Source organism: Drosophila navojoa, chromosome 5 (genome assembly GCF_054131105.1).
Source record: "Drosophila navojoa isolate 15081-1374.11 chromosome 5, UAZ_NAV_1.0, whole genome shotgun sequence".
In the NCBI taxonomy this organism is placed as follows: domain Eukaryota; kingdom Metazoa; phylum Arthropoda; class Insecta; order Diptera; family Drosophilidae; genus Drosophila; species Drosophila navojoa.
In genome coordinates this window covers 5,766,193-5,793,737 of record NC_142893.1, presented here as the reverse complement: position 1 = coordinate 5,793,737, position 27,545 = coordinate 5,766,193, and the positions used below count along the sequence as shown (strand labels likewise).

Here is a 27,545-nt window from a genome sequence, read left to right as displayed (position 1 = left end):
ATAATACCATTTTGAATGCCAGTTAAATGAAATTATAATGTTGCTGTGGCTTATGGCTTTTGTTAGTTTTCGCTTTTGTCTCATAATTTAATGAACACACATAATAAAACTTGTACTGGACTGAGTAATTGTTTGCCCTTATCTCTGGCTAATCGAAAATTCAGTGCCGCCGGCGCTAATACTAAAACACAAACACTACGCACGCAAAGCCTGTGCGATGCGTGGGTGCTTCTGGTGTTTGTTAGAGATGAGCGCGTGAGTAAGTGTTAGAGTTAACTTGTAAAGTTGATATTAGTTTTCGTGTGAAGCTTAAATGTTTTTGAGCAGCCGCTGATGCATGAGTGACCTTAGAGGCGATTGGAGGAAGTTGGCTTCTGCACATATATATGTGCATATATTAAAGTCAGTTTGTTCTATAGGTATATAAGTTAGATTGGCTTTAAACTAAAAGTTGAGTTACTTTAACTTTTCCTTGCCTTATCCTAGAGTCTGAACTGTATGGCTATTAAATTATATCTGCAATCCATTCTAACATTAAATGCTCTGTGTAGGTAAGTTTTATGCTGAAATAAAAATTGCAGTTTATTTGAATTCCTTGCAATGCGCCTTTTTGCTGTTGCTTTTGCTTTGTGCTGCAAAGGCAAATAGCTGCGTTCTGTTGCAGAGCAATCAAAACTTTTGATGCCACTCAAGCTGACTCATATTTCTTTGTTTAGCGTTCGTTTTGCTTTGCACTTTTGTTTTTATTGAAAGCCAGCAGTTGCTGTTGTTATCGTAGCTGCTCTGCTTTGTATATGTCCTCTATATATCTTGGCTTTGTATTATAAAATATATTAGGATATGCTACATTCAATTATTGGTCTACCTTTGCTACCTTTTACATTTCGTCATTTACATAATTTATGCACTCTTTCAGCTTTCAGTGTGTATCTGTTTGATTTAATTAATTTCTAAATCCATTGAAGATATATTTTGGAAATGTAAATACAGTTGCTATACAAAGAGTCGCTCACGTACCCAACTCAACGGCTGAAAGGCAACACATTTGTCAAACAACAAACAAGGCACGCACATACACAAGGATAGCTCTCTGCGTGTATGTGTGTGTGTGTGAGTGTGGTATTGTTAGTGTTGACAGTTAAATGGAGCCAATGGCATAAAGTTAGCCGCATGACATTAGCATGCAAATTGTTAAATTGAAATTGTCATTCACATTAGCCATCTCTAGACTTGGCTCTTGCGTTTCCTGTTTGCCTTTCTCTGTTCAAAATCAATAAAACGAGACAAATGTATGTATGTATGCATACAGGTATAGATAGATATCTTATTGGAGCTTTAGCACGTCATTAGACCTGATTTTAGTGCTGACCTTGTGGCCCCGTAACTAGGTACAACAAATCGATGCTTTGTTGGCCAAAAATAAAACCGACCAAAAAAATGAAAGAAAAATGAAATTTCACCAATTACCTTAATTCCATTAATAATGAATGATTGATGAACTGACTAACTGACTGAGTGACTTGTGTACCTGGCATATGGACTGAGTCGATGATTGCGATTTAATTGAGGTTTTAATAACTCATCAGCAAATTCGCTTGAAAGCGAAAGAAAAAAGGAGAGTAAGGTAAGGTAAGGTAAGGGTAAACGTAGCACCGACTGCTCAATGCGTGTTCAAGGATATCTAATTTGACGTGGGAGGGCTATGTAATTATGGGAATTATTTCTTAGAAAAAAATCTGTCATGGCAGGATTATAGAATTATAGGAATTATTTGCAGAAGAAAAGAAACTTCAGATTACCGAATCTCTTTTCAAATTATGGGATAATCTATTAACCTGGTTCTACTATCTAGTGCTATCTACTATCCACTATCTAAATTTGTCATAGAAACACTTTAGAGAAACCAATATACTCTCTCTTCAGTACACGAATGTGTATAAAAGGAAACACACAGAATGTTTTTCAACACGTGGCAACCCTGATTGGTGGCCTAATTAAAATATATTCATGCATATAATAGAGTATATCCAAAATTCAAATGGTAACGAATATTACAGAAAAGCCAATATACCCCATTTGATTACACGAGCGTGTATAATAAGGGACACGTAGCATATTTCGCAGCGCGTGGCAACCCTAATTGGTGGCTTAATTAAACATTTTGGCAAATCGCGTGCTCCAGTTGGCTGAACAGGCTCCACTCGGCTGACTCTTTGAAGTGCAGTTTTTGGGCCAATTAACGCGCTTTTGCAATTCATTTAGCAGTGCTTTGGCCATTATGGGCCACGACTAGCCCGGACTGCCAGACTCTTTGGCAAGTGCCAATACGTGCCGCACTCTTCAACTACTTACATATTACTTTGCCGGCAATTAAAAGACAATTTATGTGTGCAAAAGTTAGTTGAGCCTCAACTTTTTTCTCTTTTTCTTTTTTGTTAATGTTATTTTACTTTTAAAGCTCGCCAAAGTTGAGAGCCAATGCGTGTATGTGTGTGTGTATGTGTGCGTGCGTGTGTTTGTCTGACATTTCACCTTGGCAACGAGGCGAAATTGCTCTACGTAAGCCCCTGCAGCGATTGCAGAGACTTTTTTTTCGCCTTTTGCTTGAAAGTAACGAGCGCATTGAAATCAGAACTCTTCAATTATTGACTATCGGAGAGAGTGTTAGTTCTCATCGTGGCCCGTGTATACGCTCTGCTCTGCTGCATTCCCAATGAGCCTGATGTATGGCTCTTCTCGTCAGTCAAATGGGAATTGTGTCTGCCATTCGGCTGCCGTCTTGTTGCCTGCTTTATTAGCAACAAGTACGCAATGCGTAATGTCTGCACTCTGTGAGGGGCTTTTCAGATGTCGTCTAAAGCATACCAATTATTTAGCCAGCAGCTGCTGTTGTGCTCTGATCGATGTATGCTGACAGGTTGCGAGTGATGTTCGGGGCTTAAAGGACACTTGCACCTTTGCAATTTTCCTCTCAGTTTAAGCCTGTTGTGTTAGTGTTTGCAATTTGGCAAAGCAGGGCCTATGAAACTTTCTTGCAAAGAAAACAAAAACTAAATTGGTTTTTGTTACATTTTTATCATTCATTTCTTTTATAATTCAAAATATTTAAGCTAATTGCGACAACTTGGGGCATTCGTCAAGTTATTAAGTTTCTTCATCAATTAGTATTTAAATCCCCAAGTTAGTTTCGCTTCAGTAAGTTCTTTCACGCCTGACAACATGTCAAGTAGTGACTGCACCTAGACAGTCCCCAGAGAGACAGAGAGCAAAAGGCATAAAAAATGGGTGAATTCATAATAAAGCTCTACGTTTTTTCTCTCTTAATTATACGGTGGTACTGAAATAAGAGGGTATGCTTGTTTTCTGTAGCTGTGTGTTACAATTGGAAGGAATAATTGTAATCGAACATAACGAATCAGTTAGGAGCTTACTAATAGATCATAAAAAATCTAACCACTGATTTTGTTTGAGTACATCTAGTCTTGGTAAGTGCTTAGCCCGCGTTAGCTAACGATTAAATTTGTCAGTCATAGATGAACAACTATTTAACTGCATGACTTCTAGCTCATTTGAATTACACTTTAATCTCAGCTGATCTAGCTCAAGTTCTTTCCCTTCAATCTATTTATATTAACAAGCACAAACTGTTTAAGCTTTGGTGTTTTAGCTAAATGGCTACGTCTAACCATTTCAGTTACACGTCAATGAGACGATACATATGTCAACATTGAATACAATATTGATTCATCGATCTATCCCAAAAATCAAATTCCAGCGACTCTAACGATCAGTTGTCATCTCTATGTATTCAATTTCTATAAAATAAGAAGCTCCTCATTCGATTTGACTTTCGTCTTCTTCTCTTCAGGGCATCTTCTAGTCAGGCACTTTTACCTTCATTATTTTTTTTTTCCCAACTTGTTTTTTCTGATATTCTTGTTGTTGTTAGCTGGCCAAGCGCGCAAACTTAATTTACTTGATGAATGTATCTGCCTGTGGAACGTTGGGCAGCGTGTGAAATGAATTCATTTGCTCGGACACTTTGGATTCATTAATATTTATAAGAGCAACTAGAGTGGGCGGGCGGTTAGTAATCACAATATGCTTCACTTGTTGTTTCTGTTGTAATAATTTAATCGTTGGGCATTTAACAAGTTTTTATAATGTCAACCGAAACGGGCTGAAGCGTTGCCAGACCAGAAGCAAGGTAGCCAGAGCGAGAGAGAGAGAGAGATAGCTAAACAATAGCTTAACTTGTTGAAATAATTGAACTCCAGCACTTTAAGAACTTTGGCAATGTCAAGCGACAAGTGGGGTTAAGTGATGCCAGAGCTGGTGGCCAAGGTTACCAGAGTTGCGATAACTTTGGCAAATAGTTTGGGGTCACCCGGTGACTTCCGTGGATTCTGAAGGTGAGGAGCGCAGCTTTTCGCCGGGTAACAGATTGAAGCTGGCTTGCCAGCATAGCGAAACCGAAAAAACCGCAATCGCTTTACATTTTCAATTTCCAGCTAATCTAAATTACATGATACGCGCACAATTTGAACGCTAATGAGTTGCGACAGGGTGGACGGACGGACGGACGGACAGAGTTGCGGGGCGGGGTGTTTAATCTGCGGGTACAACGTTGCGTATGCGCAACATATTGCGTGTGAATTTTAATTAAAAACTTTTTCTCACTTACCCAAGCAAGATAATCGCCAGAGCCCCAGCTCCTGCTAAATGCCGCTATTACTGCTGTTGTTGTTGTAGTTGTTGTTGCTGTTTGTATATCCTGCAGCTCCTTCGATTGCATCGATTTTCCTTGCTTAGCAATTTAGCTGACAAGAATTGTCAAGTTGGTTTTCATTTAGATTTAATTATACGGTACTGCATTGCATGGGGCCTGGCAATTGATGCGTATGTTTTGTGTTATGCCAGCCCAGTTGCTAGGTAATTAAATGCTTATACATACATTAACTTATGCTGTCACACGCACACACACACACACACATTCGTATAGCTGCTGCTCATTTGGTCAAATTGGCTTATTAGTCGATGCACAAGCAATGCTTCGATTATGGAGATCGCTGTTCAATATATTTAGATTAGGCTAACCATTAATTTGGACACACAAACACACACACACACACACACACACACACGCGCACACATATGTTTTGGGCATGTTTTCGTCTAGGGCCAATGGCCCAAATGCAAACCACTTGCTTGATTCTGTTTGGCTGATTGTTTGCTCTTTCGTCTGCTGCTCTATGAAATTGTTGTTGGCCTCTGGCAGGTGCTCCCAGCGCGTGCGCAGTGAATTTACTCCGAAAATAGCGACAGTGTCGAACGGCAGCGAACAGTGAACGGCGTTGCGTATACGCAGCGTGTGTCTCAGTCGTTAGCTGGACGTGATGTTGGCCGCAAGGGCGCCACGGCATAAAGACCACATTAAGACCAAACGACCAAAAGAGAATAAAGCCAAAAGCCTGAAGGCATTGCCCATTGCCGCTGAAACAACAAGTACCTAACTGTGTGTGCGTGTGCGTGAGCGTGTTCGTGTGTCTGTGTGTCTGTGTGTTTGTGCGAGTGCAAGTGCAACTACAAGTGTGTGTTGATGGCTATCAAAGTGCAGCATAGCTAAAAAGTATGCTTTAGAATTTTATTAACGCGCGCGCAGCGTTGACGTTTCGTGAAGTTTTGACGCGGCTTTCGTGACCCCACCAAAAACCAAAAACAAAAGTAATAAAAATACAAATAAACACTTGTATATACATATATATATATATACATATGTATAGATTACGTACAACCCTTTTTTCGAGCTGAATAATTAATGCAATCAAGCCATTTGAAGTCCCGTTTCAAGTGTCGTGTTAGCGCGCGCGCGCGTGCTCTCTCTCCGGTTTCAAAACGATTTCGAAAATGGACGCAGCAAAAACCTGAACAAACTTGACAGAGCAACCAACAGCAACCAAGCGAATTTCTTTCATTTCCTGACGTCAACTGACAGGCGCAGCGAACTCAACTTTAAACTTAGCTCTTAACTCTTAACTCTAAACGGCAGACCAAGCAAACCGCAAGAAAAAAAAACACAGGAAGCAACTACAACTATAACTATAACTCTACTACATATATATATACATATATAAATGCATACATATATATATGAAAATATTTTTCTAGATGCAGCTTCGTACATACATTTAGCACAAGCATACATATACATATAGGTAGATATCTATTAGAGCATATATGTTTATAAATCTTTAGCGCTAACTGGCAAACAGAATTCCAATCATAAATTAACGTAATAAAAAAAAAGAAAGAAAGAAAGGAAAATTGCGGCGCTTGACTTTTCCAACGAATTTTCAAACAACAAAAAGAGAGAAAATTGAAAATAAAAATTGTGTCTGCAGACCAAGAAAGCACGAAAAGCGCTAAACAACAAAATAACTAATAATAATTTTCACGCACACACACACTCACAAATTTATACGAAACGAAGGCAAATAAGAAAATAAAAACATGCATGCGCATATATAGATGACAGACAGAGAGACATATATACATATATATCATATATGCACGACTCGCTCGCTGCTATATAGATGAAACATGCTCAGCCAAATGAGCAGACAGCTTGGCCAAATATATTTCGATTAAAATATAAATGAAATTAAGCTGGACACAGCACTGACACGAAAACTAAATGGCGTGCCAACTGCTTGAGTGAGTGAGAAATTTGTATTGTCTGCCAATAACAGATGACAACGGCAGCAGCAACAGCAACAGCAACAGCAGCAGCAGCAGGAACGGCAGCAGCAGCAGCTGCAACCAACAGGTTGCCAACTAGAAACTAAACACATTCGCCCGCAGGTGAGTTATAGCTCGAGTCATTTCGTATAAAACAAAACTGGAAATTACAACTGCAATTTTATATCCATGCACACATATGTATATCGATACAAATCTATAAAGTTATACTCTACTCGCATTGCAAATGGGTTTATGGGGTAGAGCGAATATGTGCAAATGTTTGCAACAGGCAGAGGGAGGCATGCTAAAGCTGTAGAGGTTTTTAGGCTGAATCGAGATGATGAGCTGAGTCTATATGGTAATGCCCAGTTGTTCATTTATTCTTCTTAAGAGTTGAGTTGATATATATATGATATATATATGTAGCAAATTTTATTTCTTCGAGTTTTTATCTATTGATCCAACGACTTATATATGCTAGATCGGGATGATGAATTGACTTGATATAGCAAAATCTCTCTGTTTAAATATTCTGCTCTACATCTATTGTTGTAATGGGGTATATATGCTGGATAAGGAAGATGAGTTGAGTATATATATATATACGATAAAGGTTTGTTTGATTCATTATTCTCTATGCTATTCGCTCTATGCTGACTATGCTGATCCGGATGATAAGCAGAGCTAAGATATAGAAATGTCCGTCTATTCATCTCTTCATACATGTATATATCTATATCTGTAGACTCTATGCATCTATATAGTAAATGTAATGCCATACGCATTATTAACTTATTTTGCCAACAAATCGTCCCATTTCCTTGATATCGATTAATATCGATATCGCTAGATATCCAGATATCAAATTGGCTGTGTTTTACTATGATGAATGGAATGGAAATGGAATTTTAGATACCACTTGGTTGCATTTCAGCTAGTAGAAACTTAAGCTTTGGCAAATAGACACATTAAAAGGCCATTGTAAAGCTCTGAAAGTGTTTCTTAAGAAAGTTCAACAAAAGTTGCTCAACAATTAATTTACCATAATAAAGGCCAGGCAAGTGCATGCAGTCGCTGCGCAGCAAGCAGCGCGCGTGCTTGTGTATATGTACGTATGTGCGTGTGTGTGTGTGTGTACGAGTGTGCGTGAGTGCAACGTGTATCGTATGTGTGTCTAAGACAAACTTGCAATAATTGCCATAACAGCACTTTGCAAAGTTCAGGGTATTTCCCAGTCGGCCACTTCCGCCTGCTCACACTTTTACTTATTTTATTATTTTGTTTTCATAGTTTGACTAAAACGTTTTTATATCGAAAATTTTATTTGCAAAATATTTAACTTTCACTTCTGCTCGATGGGAAGGCAATATCTATGTAGCTAAAAATAAACCTGATCAAACTGCTTTTAACTGCTTTCTATTTTATTTGTGTGTTTTATTTTTTTCAATATATTTTGAAATGGTCAATTTTTATGTGACAAAAATTTGTTAAACCAGAACTTTTGTTTGCTTGCAAACATCAAGCAATATAAATAAATAAGAAATGGTCCAGCGCTTTGAGGCAGTGCAGCAAAAGCTGAGAGGATTTATAGCTGCTTGGGCTTACAGCTCAGACAGCTGGTTAGAGCACTATCTATAGTATATTTCTTATTTATTTAAGCCTTGGCTTTTCACAATTTATGTTGCAAGTCCTTAAATGCAACATGTGCTAAATGAGATCTCTGGGCGAACCAGACATGTGCAGAATGTATTTGGTTGAGTGCTAGGCCAAAGAGCTGCAGCTGAATATGCCGTGCAGATGGTTGTCTTGATACAAATTTGTTGTATGTGTGTGACTTATGAACGAGTCAACAAATGATAAGCTTTGATGTGGATATGCATGTATTTTTATGAAGAGCGATTGAGCTTAAGCAGCTTTGCAGCTTCTTGAATAATTAATCCAATCGAAAGTGCGCAATTAGAGAATGCTGTCATTAAAAGAGTTTGAGTTGAGTATTAAATAATTTTTATATGCTGAAAAGTTTCAGTATACATATGGGAATATATATAATTTTTAGCGCTAAACCATTTTTTAACATATATCAATTTTAATCTCAGATTAAAACCTATGTAAATTATATACCTTGTAGAAATCTCTCGTATTATACACTAATAAACCGCCTGCTGAGTTCAACCGCACACCAACTTTCCTTATATTGAATTATTCACATTGCTGCAAGATCTCTATTAACAAACTCTTCTTATATGTATAACCTGTTGTACAATATAAAAACCTTTTCTTGTATGCCAAAGAGGTTTCCATTTCAGCTGCTCAGGCGTTGATCACCTGAAATTTACACGCTAATCTTGTTCGCATATGGGCAAATAAAACTTTTCTTCAGTCTCTTTTTTGTTTCATACGTCTTTTTATTTATTTTGTTTTTTTTTTATGCTGAAAAATGGTAAAAACTGACCATGTCACAAAGTGCCATAAACAATTTTACAACATTTTGCCTGTCATAAGATTAAATGTGCATAAAATGTGTTGCGCTCTGCAAGGGCTTGATACGTTCGTTGTAGAGGCGGCAGACGGACGACGGACGGTGGGTAGCAGGGAACTGGGCGGAACGCAACACTGACGAAGGCGAAACAAAAGCAATAACTATAAAACAAACAGAATACAATGCGCTTCAATGGTAAGGAGAAAGGGACATGCCAGGGCGAAAAAATAAAGAAGACCCCACACACACACACAAACACTCAGACTGTATGCCAGCAACAAGAGCAACAACAACAACAACAATAACCATTGGGTGCGGTAGCAGCAACAAAACATGCACACATACAATTTGTGGTGCTTTTTTCCTGCTTTTTGCTTTATACATATACTTCTTTTTTTTTGTAACTACTCTAATGGAGGGTACTGCAATTTCATCAGTAAGGCGTGTGTAAGAAAAGCTCATTTTGAAGAGTAGCGTCAGAGAGTCCACAAGAATGGTCTTGGGAATAACAGTGATATTTTTTATAAAAATTTGCATATATCTTTCTTGAAGAAGATCGAGAAATCGTTTGATGGAAATATTTTGTAAAGTCTGGGATCCATATGCTCGATGCACTGTATATACTACCTATGTATAATCCATATTCTGTACTCTAATCTCTATTTTACCTATTCTACATACTCTATATATTCCATGGTCTCTATATACTTTATGTACTTTATATACTCTATATACTCTATATACTCTATATATAGTCCATATACTCTATAAATTCTATATAATCTATATATTCTATATACTCTATAGGCACTATATACTCGATATACTCTATTTACTGCAGATTCTCTACATAATTTATGTACTCTATACAGTCTATATACTCCTTATGATCCCCACATTGAACCACAATGTCCCTAAATCAGTATTATTTTCTAAAATCTATATGAATGCAATTATGCTCATTGTTTTTTTAATCTCTCAATCATGTTTGCATGGAATCTGTTCATCAAGAAGCGTATAAACACTTCGTTATGTTCTATCGCCCTGTTTTATTTGTTGCTCTGGGTGCCGCTGGCATGGGTGTTGGGGGAGTGAGATAGCCGTGGTTTTAAACGCACATGCTAAAGGTATGCGACACAGTCGGCAGTCAGAGACGCCAGCATCCAATTACAAAAGTGAATATTTGTGATGTTTTTTTCTGCTTTTTATTTTTATTTTATTTTACTTTTTTTTTTTTTTGTATTTGGTTGCCATGTTGACCTTAACATTTATATTTTGGCTCTTGGCCTTAAGTATCTTTCAGCCAGCTGACCTGAATTCGAAACCTTTAAGGCTACACTCACGATGAATGTAGTGCAGTTTGGCTAGTCGTGCTCCCCCAAAAAAAGAAAGAAATGATGTATAAACATATACATATATACATATAATTTAGACATTGCTTTCATGCTGCTGATAATGAGCCGTTAGCGGCTGGCTAGGCGGGAAGTGGTGCGCGGTGCGGTGGTGCGCGGTGGGCGTGAGGGATCGCCTATGTTTATGGGCTCGGGTGCTTTATGGTGCTTTGGGGGAGGGCTAGTTGGCGTTAGTTGGCGGCACTCACGCGATGTGCGGCACTTGAGCACGTTTTGCATAAATTGCTGGGCCGTCGTCATTGCTGATGGCATGCTAATAACGTCAGCCGCGCCCACCTTTCGGCCAAGCAAACATCGCTCGCGGACGTTGCGCGTTGCGTTCCACCACCGGAGCGAACTGAGCCGAAACAATGGCCAGAAGACCGCGCGCAAATTGCCTTGTTAAGCATTTAAGCACAGCTGCCATTTTTCACATTATGCAGCAGGCATCAATCTGCCGTTGCTTTTGCTGCGGCCTCTGTTGTTGCCGTCGATCTGCTAAAGCGCCACAGATGCCTATCAATCCCAATTGCCTCCCTCTCAGCCACAGCTAGGCCCAGCCAGCTAAATCCAACAAGTGTTCGTATAAAATTTAATTAGACCTGCGCCATGTGGCCAACGGATACTTGGGCCTACATCCATACATATGCCACGCAGTCTGTTGACGATTGGACACACGGTGCGTATACGCTATGTGGTAGGCGTGCGTAACGTATACAAGCTAACGTTACGTACACGCAACAGATAATTAGTCCAGTATCGAGTGTACGCAACAGTGGCAAATAAGACTTGACGTGATGAGCACACAATGTGCACTGCGAACAATGCGATTCGTGTTGCGTATACGTCAAGTCTGGCCAGAGAATTAACGTTGTGATTGACAAACTGTGAGCAGCCAGGACTCAAGGAGGCTTACATTACCTGTAAGCGCAAGGCTCAGGCGCAAATGCGAAAAGTAGACAGTTTTCATCACGCTAGGCAGCAGACAATTATTCTTTGTGCTCAGCAGCAAATGGGAATTACGTTAAGTTATGTATACGCAGTGTACGCCGTGGCCAATTATTCTCTGCCGTTAACAGGTAATGAGAGTGGCGTTACGTTATGTTTACGTAATGTAAGTAGAAGACAATTACTTGCATTGTGCTGAGCAGGTATTGAGAATCACGTTAGTTTACGCTACGTACTGTTACGAATACGTAATGTGCTCTCCAGGAAACACAGCCACCGCTACGCATACTCAATGCCGGCAAGTGACTCTTACGTTACTTGTGCGTATTGTTCGCATTGTTCGTTCCCGGAAATGGCACCTTCGCTGCGTGTACGCATCATGGACCTCTGGTAATGAGCGTAACGTTGAGCATACGCAGTGCTTGGCAACGAAAAATGGATTTAGTTCGGATATTTTCCTTGTAATGCGGGCCGTAGACAAAGAAACTTACTTTCCGGATACGCAATATGGTGTGTAGACACAGGCATCCGAAACGAACAACAAAAGCGCTTGACCTTCTGTCTCCCGGCTTGCCTCACTGGCCCCTCACGTCCTAGGCATGCATTTCCTGACCCAATCACTGGTCGCACGTACGCTCCGGCAATCACTGGCGGCTCAATAAGGGAAAACTAATTTTTTAGTGCCAAACGCTTTGAGCCAAGGCACCAAAATAACAAGAAGAAGAGGAAGCCGAAGGCAGCTAGCCCAAAACAAATGCCTCGGAACGCCTCTCGCTTCACAAACGTAAAACGGTGTGCACTATACGGCAGCTTTGTGCCAGTAGTTCACGTATATGTTGTTCTTCCATCTCTCGGTGTTGTTGTTGCTGTACGTTTTGATTAACTGACAGGTGAGCAGCGGCAGGAACAATCGTCGGCACTGCTGTCAGTTTCATTTTGGGGCGCCTCCAGACTCATTTGGAAGAGAAACAATAACAGTTTCCACAGTCGCTGTGACAACAAAGCCCAGTGAAATGATATATTCCCTGTGGTTGCATAAAACAAAATAACAATTTCGGGGATCACAGAGGACGACTTGGGCATATCCTGCACAGAATTGGGGTCTGCGGAGATTAATGTTAGCCTAATGATGAGCTGAACAAACATTCGTATCAGACGGTATTAAAATAATACTAATTATTTTGTATTTCTTTTTATTATAGGTTTAAATTGGTTTTTGGTTATTCAATTTCCAGGGGATTATAAATAAGAATTTTTTATTGTGCGCATTTATTTTATATGAGCAAAAAAATGGGAAAATAATTCTTAATAATTTTAATTTTAAATCTTAATTGTTTCTGATGTTCTTATTTTATTTTAACTCTAATATCTAAAAATTAAATTATTTTTTGAATTAATTCAATTTATTTATAATTGGAAGAAAATTATAAAGTATGTATATATTTTTTTTTGTGTTTTTTATATACATATTTTTCCGAAATCTTTAAACCTAGTATTTGTTCTGTTTATATTTCTTCATTGTGAATCTCTCATTTAGAGACTCTTTGTAGTGCATTAAACTTACGAATAGTAATTTTTTAACATATGTCCTCCATATCGAGTCTTTTTTATGCAATGCCCCGTTGTTGGGATTGTAAGCATGAAAAAAACAGAATAAGCTTACAATGAATGCATGCATTATTCAAGGTTTTGCGGCCAGTGCTTGTTGCGGTTGGCGCTAGCGACAAACAGAAAGTTCATAAAATAAATTGCAAATTTAATAAACAAGTAGCCGAGCCCGGCATCAGCGGCGTGGCAGGGACTTTTGTGGCTTTGGTAATGCTTCGGCGGCGCTGGGCCCAACAGTTTCCAGTTGCCAGTTGGCAGTTGGCAACGGCAATTAGCTTTAAACACGCCATTAACTGCTTAAATGGCAACATGTGTGTAATGCTCCGGCTCCGGCTCCGGCTACAGCTCCGGCTACGGCTACAGTTGCGGCAATGACTACGGCTACAGCTCCGGCTTCAGATAGGGGCTGCTGCTAGCTTCTAAGTGTGTTCATTATCACCTGCCTGTCTGCCTGTCCGCAGGGAGAGGGAGGCAGCTATCTGATATGAGAGATACAACCAACTGTTTGAGAGCGAGCGAGAGAGAGAGTGCACACCCAACGAGCGACCCCACAGCTGACATCGCACAACGCATTCTTAAGTGCTTCATCTTGTCTGAATAACATTAGGGGCAGGCAGGCCTCGCCCCGTCCCGCTCCATCATGCCGCCTGCCCACCTACGTTGATGAACAAAATGAGCTGGCACATTTATGGCAGTCATTTTTGGTGGGTACACAGGCAGCGTGGCATTAAAATAAACCCCACACCACACCAGCGCACTCAGAGCAGAGCACTAGACTAGCATACATACCTAATGAACTTGGTGTGGCCTTTCAGGCCGGCCGAGCCCAAACTCAACTTCTCAGCTCTCACAGCTCTCAGCTCTCGGCTGCTTATTTATGAACGCATCTCGGGGAGCACACGGAAAAATGCATATTTATGCCTGCCTCAAGTTTGGGCCCTTTGTATTTATTCACTTTTGCTGGCATTTTTATTGCTCTAATATTGTATACACTCATATATATATATATATATTTATTATATAAGTATGCCATTCGCAGCTCTAGCGTCTTGCGCTGGAACTTCAAAACGAGTTTGCAAATTAGTTTTCTGCCACCAGAGAGTTGAAGCTTTTGTGGCATATGCCTCCGTTTCGCATTCGACTTGCGTTCACTCATAATTTGATTACTATTTTGTTAAAGTTTCACAACTTAAATACTAGAGTGCACTCCCTTTCTCCCTTACCCTCTCTCTATCACTGTTTACAACGTGCACATCAATTTAATTGAGCTCAAGTTGTCCACAAAACTCACATGTCAAAGCCAATTTTGCATGCTTCAATTGATGAATTGATAGATTGACATGTGTTTATCTAACGGATCAAAGATTTATGGGAATTAATTGAGCGTATTTATTCTATGGGGCTGCAAGTGATAAATTCTAATTTCGTAATGTGTTTTGAGAAATGGATTCTTATTTTGTATACCATGAAACCGTTACGGGCATGGGTAAACACAGAGCGACTCGGAAAGTATGATTTCTGGAAAAAAATCAACATTTGCGTAATTTACGTAGATTACTTTCTCTTACCTCATTTATACAGGGTATATTTCCTGGCATTATAACATTGATGAATGAATGCTTTTAGCTCTTAATCAAGTTAAAAGATTTATGAACATTAATTGCATATAAATATTTAATTTTGGAATTTTTAAAGAACGCAATTCCATTGAGAGTTAATCTAGTGTATAATTAGTTGAGTAATACCCCCAATGCTAATTAATTGGAAATTGTTGATGGGTGCTTGACTGCTTGACTGATGATGCGAAATCGTAATTATGAAAATGAGGAATGCAAATGTAATTAAATTAGTTCATTTTAATTACATTATGATAATTAGTTTATATATGAAATATATATGTATATAAAAAATAGTAGAGTTAAAATAAAACTCAAACTATTAATTTTATTTTAATAAAATAAAAAAATAAATTAAGCATGGATTTTATAATAATTTTTTCGCAGACAAAAATCTAAATAAAATAATTACAATAAATAAAATAATAATAAAGGAAAAATATAAAATATTTTATAATAATATATAATTAAAAATTTAAAAATAAATACAAATTAATTTGTTTTTATTACATTATTTAAAGTAAGTAAATTCTATTAAATTTAAAAAATTAGGCTTACAATTTCTCTCCAACATAATATAAAAATTAACTGAAATTATTAAAAAAAAAAAAAAAATATTATATGCTTGAATTTCATAGGGAAAAAGAAAAACATTGAAAAAGCTTTTAAAAATTCTCAATAATAATTTCAAAGAGAATTATGTTCAATTGTGAAAATCTATATTGAAATAGTATAAACAGATATTAAGAAAATATACAGAAATTATGTTTGAAATAATGTCTGCGTAAGAAATATTTACAGATTGTGGAACAAAAAACATAATTTCGAAAATCATGGCATAAATAATGTGCCAGAATTTAAATGGTTGGCGCAACAGACATGAATGGATTCATTATCAATACTAATGAGTCGGATACAGATACAGATACATATATGCATGCATATATATGTACATATATATTTATAGCATATCCTAATGGAACTTTATAGATCAGTTGCTGTAGCCATAGATGTTTATTTTATGCGAATGCCAATCATTATTATTCACGTTTTTTATTCACATCAATTGGCATTCGATTTCTGTTGTCGTTTCATATTTTTTCATGTTTTTCTTATCGTTAAATTTGACTTTTCACTGCTGTGATTTTCCACGGCGCTATGAAATTTAACTGTGCTGAATTTTTGGCATTTTCAGGGGTTTGTCGCTGTTGCTGTTGTTGCCGCGTTGCCACGGGTCGTTAGCCTCGGGGCGGCACAGAAAAAAAAATTCACTTGAAGAGCAGCAAAAGCCGCAAATAATTCAAAATGTCAGCCACAGCAGCAAAAGAAGAAAAATGTCAAGGAATTTTCAGTTGTAAGGAGAAACTGAACTCGACTCGACTCGACTGGAATTATGTAATGCTTGAATATAAATGAATTGGTTTTTGTGGCTCGGTTTTGTTTATAATTTGTTTATCTAAATGGAATTGTTTATCTAAGCAGCCGCATGTAAACATTAGCTCAAATTGTATTTCTTTCGTTATTTTTTTTTTATGTGTGTTCCCAATGAAAATCGATTAATGTGCGAATGGGCAGCACATTCGTTTTGATTTATGGCTTTAGGAAGCACTGGCCAACACACACACACACACACACACACACACAGACAAAGATTTGCGCATAAAGGGCAATAATGCACAATAGACAAAACATCCATCGATTGTTAAGTAAACAATTCGCTGTTTGTTTTAGCTGCATAAAAGTTGTTGTTCAATTTTCGCTTTCATTTTGTTAGCAATTTTATTGATGTTGTTCTGTTGCTCCATCCAGTGCTGCTTGGTTGATCTTGTGGTCGATTTATGTAGTGCACGTTCGCTGAATGTGCTGCCTTTGTATACATATTGATTTGGCCATAAATTTACTTAGCAGCTCAACTTTCGTCTTGCTTTCTTTTTATTGATTTTTTTTTTGTTGTTGTTGCGAAATTTGCCTAACCTAATGAGCCGAAGCACTGAGCACAGAAAAAACCGCACAAATGGTAAAGTGCATGGAGCGAAATTGCTGCAAATGTCAGTCGGGCAAAAATTGTAAAAGGACGCCAGAGATGAGGCAACACTTGCCATGCCAGAGCAACGGCAACGGCAACGGCAACGGCAACATCAACAAAGTGCTCTAATAGAGAGGAGGTTGCAACATCAGCAACATCAGCAACAGCAGCATCATCTGCTCGTCTTGGCTGCTGAACAAGGGCAAGTGCGAGTGCTTGTTGTTTGTGGGCGTGGCATTGTGTTGACGCATGTTGACGTTGCCTTTGAATGGCATCGTTGTTGCTAGTAATTTGCAATGCTAAAACAACATCAAGTGGCTGCCAACAAGGCAGCTAGGGTAAAAATCTGGTTGTGGAGCCAACGGACGACCTTCGACTCACTTAAAATATTCCACAGCACAATTTCATATTTACTTTCGGTTATCCCATTTAATACTTATCAACCGGATGGGCAACTGGCGCATCTTTTGCGAGCAATCGCCGCTGCTTCATTAATCAACTAATCTGAAGAGTTTTCCGAAACGAAATGAAACTCAAGCTGCGTGAAATGTTGCTAAGTGTTGTTGCTGGCTCTGCTGGCTCTGTTGCTGGCGCCAAGGGGTTGGCCATGTCGTGCTGCTGATATCGTTAACACATTACTCACAATTTGTAATGTGCTCAAACTCTGCAAGGACGCACATCAAAGGCATGTGCGTAATGCAATTATCGATATTGTCGGAGCGTACTTGTATTGGTGAAACTTTTCTCTAACCCAGACAAAGGCAAAGGCAGCTCCATAGAATTTGCAAGTCATAATTGAAATTTGCAGCCTCATTGCCCCAGCGTCAGTGCAAAAGTTTAGACAAACAATTTTTAGAATGGAAAAGAACAAGCAGACATCGTGTCAGATTACGAGCTATCAAATATATTACAGTGCGCTGTTATCTGCGCGCAAATGTTAAACGACTGTTAAACACATAATATCACCCTGTTAAGCTTCAGTTAAGTATGTGTATAAAGCGCATGTTGAGTAGCTGTCAAGTGGCAGCTAAATACCATTCGCAAATAGAACTTTTTAAGTCTGTTGACTGTCAGCTAAGCTTTGTATATATACTAATTTGTAATATAAGGAATGAATGAATGAATTACGTCTCGTCTTACCATCTATCCTGCTTTTCATCTGGCCTTTTTTCAGAATATAGTGAGAAACATAAATGAATTGATATATTGAATATGGATGCATAGCTTCACCGCTTGGGAGAAAGGCGAATTGAATCTAGAATTTCGGCTTCAAGTCTCACTTTAGCTTAACCTTTCTGTAAATCAATCTACATCTATCTACAGTTGCCTTAAATCAAGACCCTTTCCACTAAATCTATAATCGTAGCTCCTCAGCTGCCTGCTAATTGAAACTTTTCACTGCCAGCGATGACTGTGGAGCTATGAGCTTGCAACATTTTAAAAATGACTTGCAAATCGTATAACGGCATACAAACCTTGGCTAACGTTTGCTCTTGACAGGTGAAAGCAAAGTGCCCCTAATATGCCCCAAATAAAATAACAAAGGTGTCTGATGTATGCAGTAGACTTTAATCGCACCAAATATTGAAATTAATCAACGCCTCGACTAAACGAAGGGTCCAGGTCTGGGTGGATTAGGGTTGAATGGCGATGGCCGAGTATCAAAGGGAAAGCGATTCTCACGATGACGCGCCTCGCTCAGGCCCAGACCCAACAGCAGCAGCAGCGGCAGCAGCAACAGTTCACGCAGCTTCAATTGCATCTCGTCTCGATTGTTGATTGATGCCGCCAAGCTGAGGAGACGGCGCTTTTATAGCAATTGATTCGGTCGGGTATTCACATGACGATAAGCGCGGGGTTAAAAGTGCCGATAAGGCGGGGATTTCTTTGACGAATAGAAAAATCACCGAGACTTACTATGAAAGTGTGTGCGTCAAAGGTCGCAGTTCTGTTGCTCGATTATCAGCTGAACTGTTAACTGACAGCTGTTTAACATTAGCGGGAACTGTTATGAGTGATGAACTCTCTCTATACAGACTTTATATGTATATGATCAAGAGTTAAACAAACTCAAATCAAGTTAGAAGAGGCTGATTCTTTGACTACATATTCATATATACTTTTCATAGTTATGTCTACTATAGTTATGTATACTAAATTCCTCCAAATTTGAATTTTATAATACACAATATGTTAAGCAAATACGACCTTTTGTTGGCATTCTAAGCAAGTCAAATGTAATTATAACACTCGCACGTCTAAGCCCAAGTCAATGAACTTTTTCGGCTCGGCACACACAGGCCTAGCAGGACTTTAGCAGGTTTTCAATTAATTATGCATTATGTGCTCAAACAAATATCAAATTTTACTCATTTTGTATGCAATTCAATGTGTTTGACGGGAGTGGGAGTGGAGGTGACTAGGAGAGGGCGCTGGTGGGTAAGACTTAAGCGCACGCTATGCGTACGCTGTTCGCCAACCGCAATTGGGTCAATTTGTTAGCTTTGGCAGCTTTTGGTATTATGCTGGGAATTTGCATTTGCCTGGCATGCGGCTCGTCTTGATATATCCCTGCTGACAGGTCTCATAAATAATAATTAGAAATTGGGCTAGCGAAGCCTTCGCATGGAAATGCATTCACCAGGTGTGTGTGTGTGTGTGTGTGTGAGTGTTGACACACACGCTGGCTGGTGTTGTGCGTGTGATGGCATTTATAATTTTAATGCAATTTAATTTGCGGCGTTTTTGTGACGCGCCAGCGGGGCGTATGAGTAATCAGCTGGCAGCAGCTACGGCAACAGCATAAGCAGCATCAGCTTGAGCAGCACCAGCAGCATCAAATGCCTCCCACTGCTCAACTGTTGCCAGTTTTATTTGCGTATATTAAAATTGAGTACGCGCAAACATTTCAATGAGTTTCACACACAATATTTTTCTTTCCTTTTTGGCTTTGGCTTTCTATTTTCAGACGGCGGCAGATCCAAGAAAAGCGCTAAGAAAAACACTTGCGAAAATTAGCAGCAGCAGCAGCAGCAGTCGCAGTCGCAGTCGCAGCCGCTGCTGCTGCGGTGTCGGCGTCGCCGTCGCCGTCAACGTCAGCGTTGGCATCGCCATCGGCCGTGTCAAGCTATAAATAGTGTGCACTGTGCGCGTGACAGCTGGTGTGACAGAAACGGTGACGTCATTTGCCTCCTGGACGGACGCTGTGCTCGGCGGCGACGTCATCAAATCAAATAGCTTAGCAGCTAATTTGCAGCAACAACAACAACAACAGCAGCAACAACAACAACAACACGCTGCTGGCCAAAGCCAATAAACACATCATAGACAAGACATTATCAGATGCTCTCAGCGTGCGGGCCACAAAATATGCGAAACCCAAACGAATTGATAAGATCAGCTAAATATATATAGACTATTTATATATGTATATACATGTACACATATGTATAATAACAATATGCGCAGAGTAAACACACGAAGAGCCATGAGAATCGCACGAAAGCACAGCAAGAAGAAAGCGAACGAAAAGCGGAACAAAAACAAAATTTGTCAAAATAGCAAGTGAAATGCTTACAAGCTGCTGAGCCTCAGTCGAAATTCATCGTCGATCGGCGTCGTTGAATGCCTCGCGCTGCTGCGAGCGTCTTTTCTAGCCTCTCCGTGCGCCTGTGTGTGCATGTGTGTGTGTGTGTGTGTGTTTATGTGCGCGTGTGTGTGTGTGTGTTTGTCGATGTAGTGCTATGCGGTTGAATACGATATATACCTATACATAAAAATAAAAATATTTAAAATATATAAATATATTACTATATAATATATACATTTAATGCGATATCTGGCGCTATACGCGCGTAAAAAGTGGCAAACGGATGCCCCTACACGCTGGCTAAATCGACTCAAACGAGCTACGAGAAACGCGACACATCAACAACTAAGTAACAAGTAATAAATAAACTAAACTAAACGAAACAAAACAAGAGCAAAAAAAAGAAAAACTTAAACGAACGCAAATTGATTTTTGTTGCAAACAAATACACAAAAATATTAGTCAATAAATACGTGTCATAAATCATCACGAATAATTTGTGCTAAATCCGTTTCAAAACTTAAAATGTCAACCATAAATTCAAGCAAAGGATTTCATTTAACACAATTGCAGCTGCTCTAAACGGTAAGTACTTTATACACACACACATACATACATAGCTATTTGTATCTATATTTGAGTCGAGAAAGAAATGAAATCTGTGGGATTTATGACATTTGAAATGCTGCTCGACTTGGGCATTTTTTTTTGTGATATGTGTAGGAAATGTTTCTGAATGGTTTATTCACAAGTTGAAGCTGGTAGAGCTGGTAAATTAGGATTTTTTTACTGCAACGGCAGCAAATTCTTAACGGCAAAGTTTTGTCGACTTGATATCCTTAATCTGTGCTAACTGCTTTGTTCACATATCCAGCCTGTCTGTCTGTCGCTCTGTCTCTCTGTCATGTTTACATTTTTTTATATAAATATGTATGTACATTATATATATAATTTTTACATTTACATTACATTTTTTTATATAAATATGTATGTACATTATAAATTTCATTTATTAACATTTTATTAGTATTTTTTTATTAATTTATTTATTTATTAGAAAAAGTCAGAGTCAGTCTGAATAAGAATAGAATATCTATGTTTTTATTATATCTTTTTATTTGATTTTTTTTTATTTTATTATTTTCATTTATTTATTTATTTTTTTGTGTATATATATATATATATATATATATATATATATATATATATATATATATATATATATATATATATATATATATATATATATATATATATATATATATATTTTTTTTTTTTTTTTTTTGTCTTTCATTTATATATATATATTTTTTTTAAGCAAGCTGCATTCTTACAAATTAAAATGCTTTTAGACAGTTTCCTAAGCAATATCTAGAGAGTAATGTAAATTACTGAAGAGTTATGGAAAACTAAATCTGCTTTTACTATTTCTATGAATGGAATGGGAGCCAAACTTAAACTAATGCAATTAGTTTTATGACTTGAATAGAAAGAAAAGTAAACTCTGCTACAATAATTTATGAATTGACAAGGTTTTTATTTTGTTATTTTTGTTATATTTATTTGCTTGCAACTGTCCTTTGTGACACCTCGGCAATGAAACGCTGCTGTATAAGCATAAAATTTGAATGAATATAAAATGTGATTAACTTGTTTTGAGCTCTTACTGAAGAGAATACCTAGAGAATAGAGTGTATGTACGTGCGTACTGCTGACAGGCAATTTGTAAGGTTTCTCTAGTCTGCTTAAGCCTCCATGGCATTCCAAGAAATCCTAAAATTCACATGACTTGTCTAGCAAGCCTAAAAATTAGACAGGGAATGAGAGGAGAGTAAAGTTAAGATTTCATTTTTGATATGTGTAATTTTTCCTACAGCAATATGAGAAATTATATTTAGAAAACACAGAGATTGAAGAAAAGACTGTGTACAGATAAATATAAAAATAAACAAATATCATAATTGATCTATATAATTATATTTTTCTTGGAAAATAAGCTTCCATGCAGCTCAGCTCAGCTCAGCTCAGCTCAAATTTATTGAGAATAAATATTTACATGACAATTTCAGGATAGATAATTGACATACGCATTGTTGGGCCATTAAGAGTGAAAGCAATTTGCATTTCTGACAGCCAATCAATCAGTTGGTTGACCTTATGAATGACCTGTCTAATTAGCCAAATGCGTTTTGGGCTTTTGTCTAAGTCAAAATGTGGCTATATCCGTGTAAAAAAGGGCTCAAGACTTATTCACTTATTTATGTACAAATATATGATAGCGAAACGTGCCACGGTAATAGGCTCTGTGTGTTAGACATGGGTAGAGGCAGAGGGAGAGAAGGAGAGAGAGGGGGAAGAGAGAGTGTGTGGGAGGTGTAGCATAAGTCTACGTTGATTCAAAACGGGCTCACGCGGCGCATACGCAATTTGTGTGCCACGGCGTCTTCCTGTGGGGTTTCTCTTCTCTCCTTTCTCTCTCTCTCTCTCTCTCTCTCTCTCTCTCTCTCTCTCTCTCTCTCTCTCTCTGATGGTGTGTGTTTGTCTGCATGAATGTTTTCATAAATTGAGTTTGCTTTTTTCGACAGCTCCTTTTGTTAGGGGTTGACACCGACAGTGCTCGCTCGCCATCACTCGCCCACCCCCATTCCCGCTGAGACCCCTACCTCCCCCCCACCCCTTCGTTCCTGCCTCTTTTATGCATATATACTACCTGTCATTATTCATTGCGATGCGACTTTTGTGTCTGTTGTTGGCGTCCATTGGGCCGCGCCAAAGCTGCGCATTTCAATAAGGGAATTATGAGCTATTAGGCATATATATGTTATATTATAACAAAAATAAAATACAGCTATTAGGGGCCTGCTGGCTCATTGTTATGCACGCTAAGAATTGTGCGCTTGAGGGCGGCTTACGCAATTGATTACCCCGAGATGCTTTGCCGTGAAGTAGCTGTGCTTGTAGGGCGCAAAGCATTTCAGGAATTTTGTTTTATTTATGTACATACATATATATGTATGTATATATGCAATAGAACACAGAAAACATGCTTAATTTATGTGCACAAGTTCAATGCAATAAAAATAAATATAACACATGTGCAAAGAGCAATTGCAATAGCTTCAGCTCAGGCTATATGGGCGCACTGCCATCCCATCTAGTTACGTGTGTGTGTGTGTGTGAATCTGTGTATCTGGGTCTTTTGCTGTGCCCCCTCGTACCTTGACAATGCACTTGAGTCAAGTTTGCTTCCTCTCTGCCCAGGTTGCCGAGCTGCTTGGCTGCCAATGCAAAGGCTGCCAAAATTGCATTGAGCGACAGCTTGGTCGTCTTCTTGTGGGGGGCATCAAAAGGGGCGGACATGGGCGCATGGGCGTCCGGCAGACGCCCAAGCATGATACGAGCAGCATGTAGCAAGCAGCTGAAGCAGAAGCAACAACAACTGCTACAACAGCTACAACAACAACTGCTACAACAGCTACAACAACAACTGCTACAACAGCTACAACAACTACAACAACAACTGCGGCAGCTGCAGCACTGCTTGTTTATTTATTTATAACATTTTGTTTGCTGCTCGCTGCCTCGCCGCCTGCTGTTTGCTGTCGCGTTTCCTGATTATGATACACCCCTGGCATTGTGGGGTATATTGGCTGGGTCATTAAACATGCCCAACACACGGCGCAAAGCACACGTCCAACCTGTCTCGTCAGTGCTCGCATTTTATATGCAACTGCAGGCTGTCTAATAATGTCTTAACTAATTCTAAATTTAGTTTTACATAGTAAGTGCAACTGCGGAATGATTGAATCGATCGGAATGAGTAATGGAATAAGCCAAAGGTATTTCGATATCTCGAAATGTATTTGAAATATTGCACGGTATAAGTGAAACGAATAATGTGAATGTGCCGAATGATATTCGTTTTGTGATTCATTTTAAGTGCATCGCGGATGATTGTGTTAATGGCAATGATCGAAAGTGATGAAAGAGAATGATGTTAATGATGACTTTGTATTAGAGTTGACTAGTTTACGAGGGAATGATGTGAAAAACTTTGAATAATATAAATGAAATTTATGGTATTCATACGAGATAGTAAATCATTGCGAGGGATGATGGCCATGTTAACAAATATGTATTATATTATACTTAAGCAAGGCAATAAAGAAGACAGAGTAGTTAATGTGTTTATCTAACGAATTTATGATGATATCTAATTTTTAAATTCATATGAATTATTCAATTATTGATTCGGAATGCCTGAAGAAAAAAATGAGTTAAGCTCTTGTGAATGATTCGTTCCGTATATCCAAATAATAGAAAAATATATACATGCAAATGGGTTTTATTTTATTCCTACTTTATTCAGGAGCTTAAAATTTCTTAATTTCATAATTCCATTATATCCCGCTTTACTTTAACGATGACGAATGAATTCAATTTGAGGATTGATATGTTAATCCAATTGCATATTCGAATAATTATTAATTTAACGGAAAACGTAAACGGAGAAACTTTTTGCTCAATAGCACGTTTGATTGTATTTCAAAAAGTGTCGGACTCTGGGCGAAGTTTTCTTTATTTGATGCAACATAAAATTCATTAAAAAGTTTTTCTGTGGAACATAATGAGAGTGAGAGAGCTGAAAAACTGGTGGGAATATTAAATTTCCCAGTCGTAGCCTGAAATATAAGTGTATGAAAACTTTTTGTTGGGCTTGTTTCACTGATTGGAAATGAAACATGAGAAGAATTTGCTTGTTAATGTTGGAGTCACTTGGTTTGCTAGGATAACATGGTTCAAATGTGTATACATTGTTTATGTACTCTATATATTTCAGGGTATTTGCTCTTCGTTGCGCTCTATAAACTGATTTCCCTTGCCTGTTTTGAATTCATTTTCATGCTGGGCTTGCCATGAATGATAAGCGCAAGTACTTCAAAGTAGCTAACGTGCTGCCAGTCTGCCACTGACTCTGCCACTGCCCCCTGCAACCGCCCCTGCACCTGCCACGGGCACCCCTGGCCACCCTCTGCAGCCGTTTCTCAATTGTTTGCCCCACTGTCGGTCGCTGTGGGGCTGTCAGTGCCATTGTCAGACAGCGTCAGATTGGTTCATTGTTTTTATTATGATTTCTCTTTTTTTTTTGTTTCTTTCGTTTTTGTATATTTTGTTCTTTTTGTAGTTAATTAATTTTATATACTTACCGTTGCACTTTTATGGCACTAACAAATTGCTGCAGCCCCAAGGCGTTTGCCATTGTTGTTGTCCCAGCTCGTTGTTGTTGTTGTTGCTTGTGCATTCCATAAATTGGCTTCCACTTGGTGCTTTGCTTTATGATATGGCCATCTGGCGTATTGGATAAATCGTATACTTTGCAGAGCTGCTCTCTGTTAACCTTTTGACATCTAAAGCTTTCAGTTTCCCGTTTTTGCTCGCCCCTTTCCACTCTAATACATTCCAGTGCATCATGCGGCACCGTTCTAAGCATGATTGATCAATGTTGACAGATTTAACGAGCTGCTAAAGTGCTGCAAAACAATTCAATTATCGAAGCGAGTGTGTGTGTGTGTGTGTGTGTGTGTGTGTGTGGGTGTGTTAGTGAGTGAGTGCTGGTGCTGCTGCTACTGGGCAAATGGAAGGTAAACATTTGCATATATATGCTTAACCTTTTTATAACCAGCTGCAAATGCATCATCGGTCTTACATCATCTGGAACATGATTATCAGCAGCAGGCAACATCATGATGAGCTATGGAACTACCGGGACGCACAGAGCGTATATTTGGGAATGTGTTTTGAAACTAAAAGTTGTCAAGGTATATACGGATATATGCTTATATGAGAAAGTCAGGGAGAAGCCATGCGAAGCGTAATTCCTGCAATTTTGCCTTCGATTTCATTGATTTGTGACGTGGCGCATTACATTTTTCATTTTCTTTATATGAGGTCACGCTGTCGTCTTTATTTAATAATCATGTAAGCATTCACCAGTTGAAAGTATAAAGCTTATATAGCCAAGTTACATGTGGGTCACCCACAAAGTGCTTTGATTAAGTTTCTACAGTCTAGACTTGGAGTTTTTTAGCTAAAAAATATATCTATTGAAGAGCTGACTTATTTAGCAAAATTATAATCTATTTTCACAAATATCTAAAGCATAATTAGATGAAAACTACAATACTGCTAATAATTTCCACATGAATATTTCATATTTAATAAATTTTCAATGAATTTCATGGCCCCTGAACGCCCATTATGCAGTCGGTTGGATCCCATTGCAATGTGCTTACGTATTTCCACTTAGTTTGCCACGTTTTTAGTTGCAATGCCTGTGTAATTATTTATGTGTGTGCTGACCTGCCACACACTTCACACAGCTCACACACACACATTAACAGGCATGGCAGCTTATAAATAATTCAGTTTGTATTTCAATTGCGTGATTTCGCTACCCTTCAAAAAAACGAAAAAAAAAAAAAAATAAATAAATGAATAAGAATAAACAGAAATGAAAATATTTTCATCATTTATAGCGGATTCATTTATTTATTTATTGATGCATATTCGGGTTTTTCTTTCCCTCTGCTTCCTCTTCTTGTATTCAGCGAGTGCAAGGTCTCTGTTGTCAGCTTATGACAATACGAATTTAATCGCTCTCTGGGCTGCTGCTGTCTGAGCGTAATGCGATTTCAATGCCGTCTAGATTTCAGCTGGCCATTGGCCAAAAAGTATCTCAATATTACTTAAGTTTGCGCGCGCCTTGTTTATGTAGCCAGAGGTTAGCCAGGTCTTTGCCATAAATTTCTGCAGATAAAGATGCCGAAGCATTTGCAAAGTAATTTATAGTTAATAATGGTCTTTAGTAAGTGATTTGTGATTGCTTTATCTATTTTTTTGATTTATCAAGTGAACTGCAATTTAGTAGGGCATTATGTTAGTGATGGGCAGTAAATATTGAGAAATGATTTTTGGGGTAAATTTTAGTGTAGTTAGATTGAAGAATTGTTGCATGTTTGGGTTTTTTTCTTTTTTATATACTAGCTAAATATTTTTAATAAATTGCGCTGGTCTCAGCTGTTATTGCTCGTAGAGTTTTTGCCCTTTTTTAACAGCCCCACTTTCTTTCCAACTTAATCTTGCCAGC

At 38.3% G+C, this 27,545-nt stretch overlaps 2 protein-coding genes across 2 annotated transcripts in view; one reads left to right on the top strand and one right to left on the bottom strand.

Moving 5' to 3' along the window:
- The first annotated feature begins 5,362 nt into the window (after positions 1–5,362).
- The window catches only part of Stacl (SH3 and cysteine-rich domain-containing protein), a 100,232-nt gene continuing 78,049 nt past the window's right edge, over positions 5,363–27,545 (top strand). The window contains exon 1 of the mRNA XM_089262041.1: positions 5,363–6,861. The gene's annotated coding sequence lies outside the window, so the exon portion shown is untranslated. The remainder of the gene's footprint in view (positions 6,862–27,545) is intronic.
- Mtk (Metchnikowin) lies at positions 18,360–18,606 on the bottom strand. The gene has a single exon (XM_089262291.1). The coding sequence runs from the start codon at positions 18,569–18,571 to the stop codon at positions 18,416–18,418; it is 156 nt and encodes a 51-aa protein (XP_089118417.1). The 5' UTR covers positions 18,572–18,606; the 3' UTR covers positions 18,360–18,415.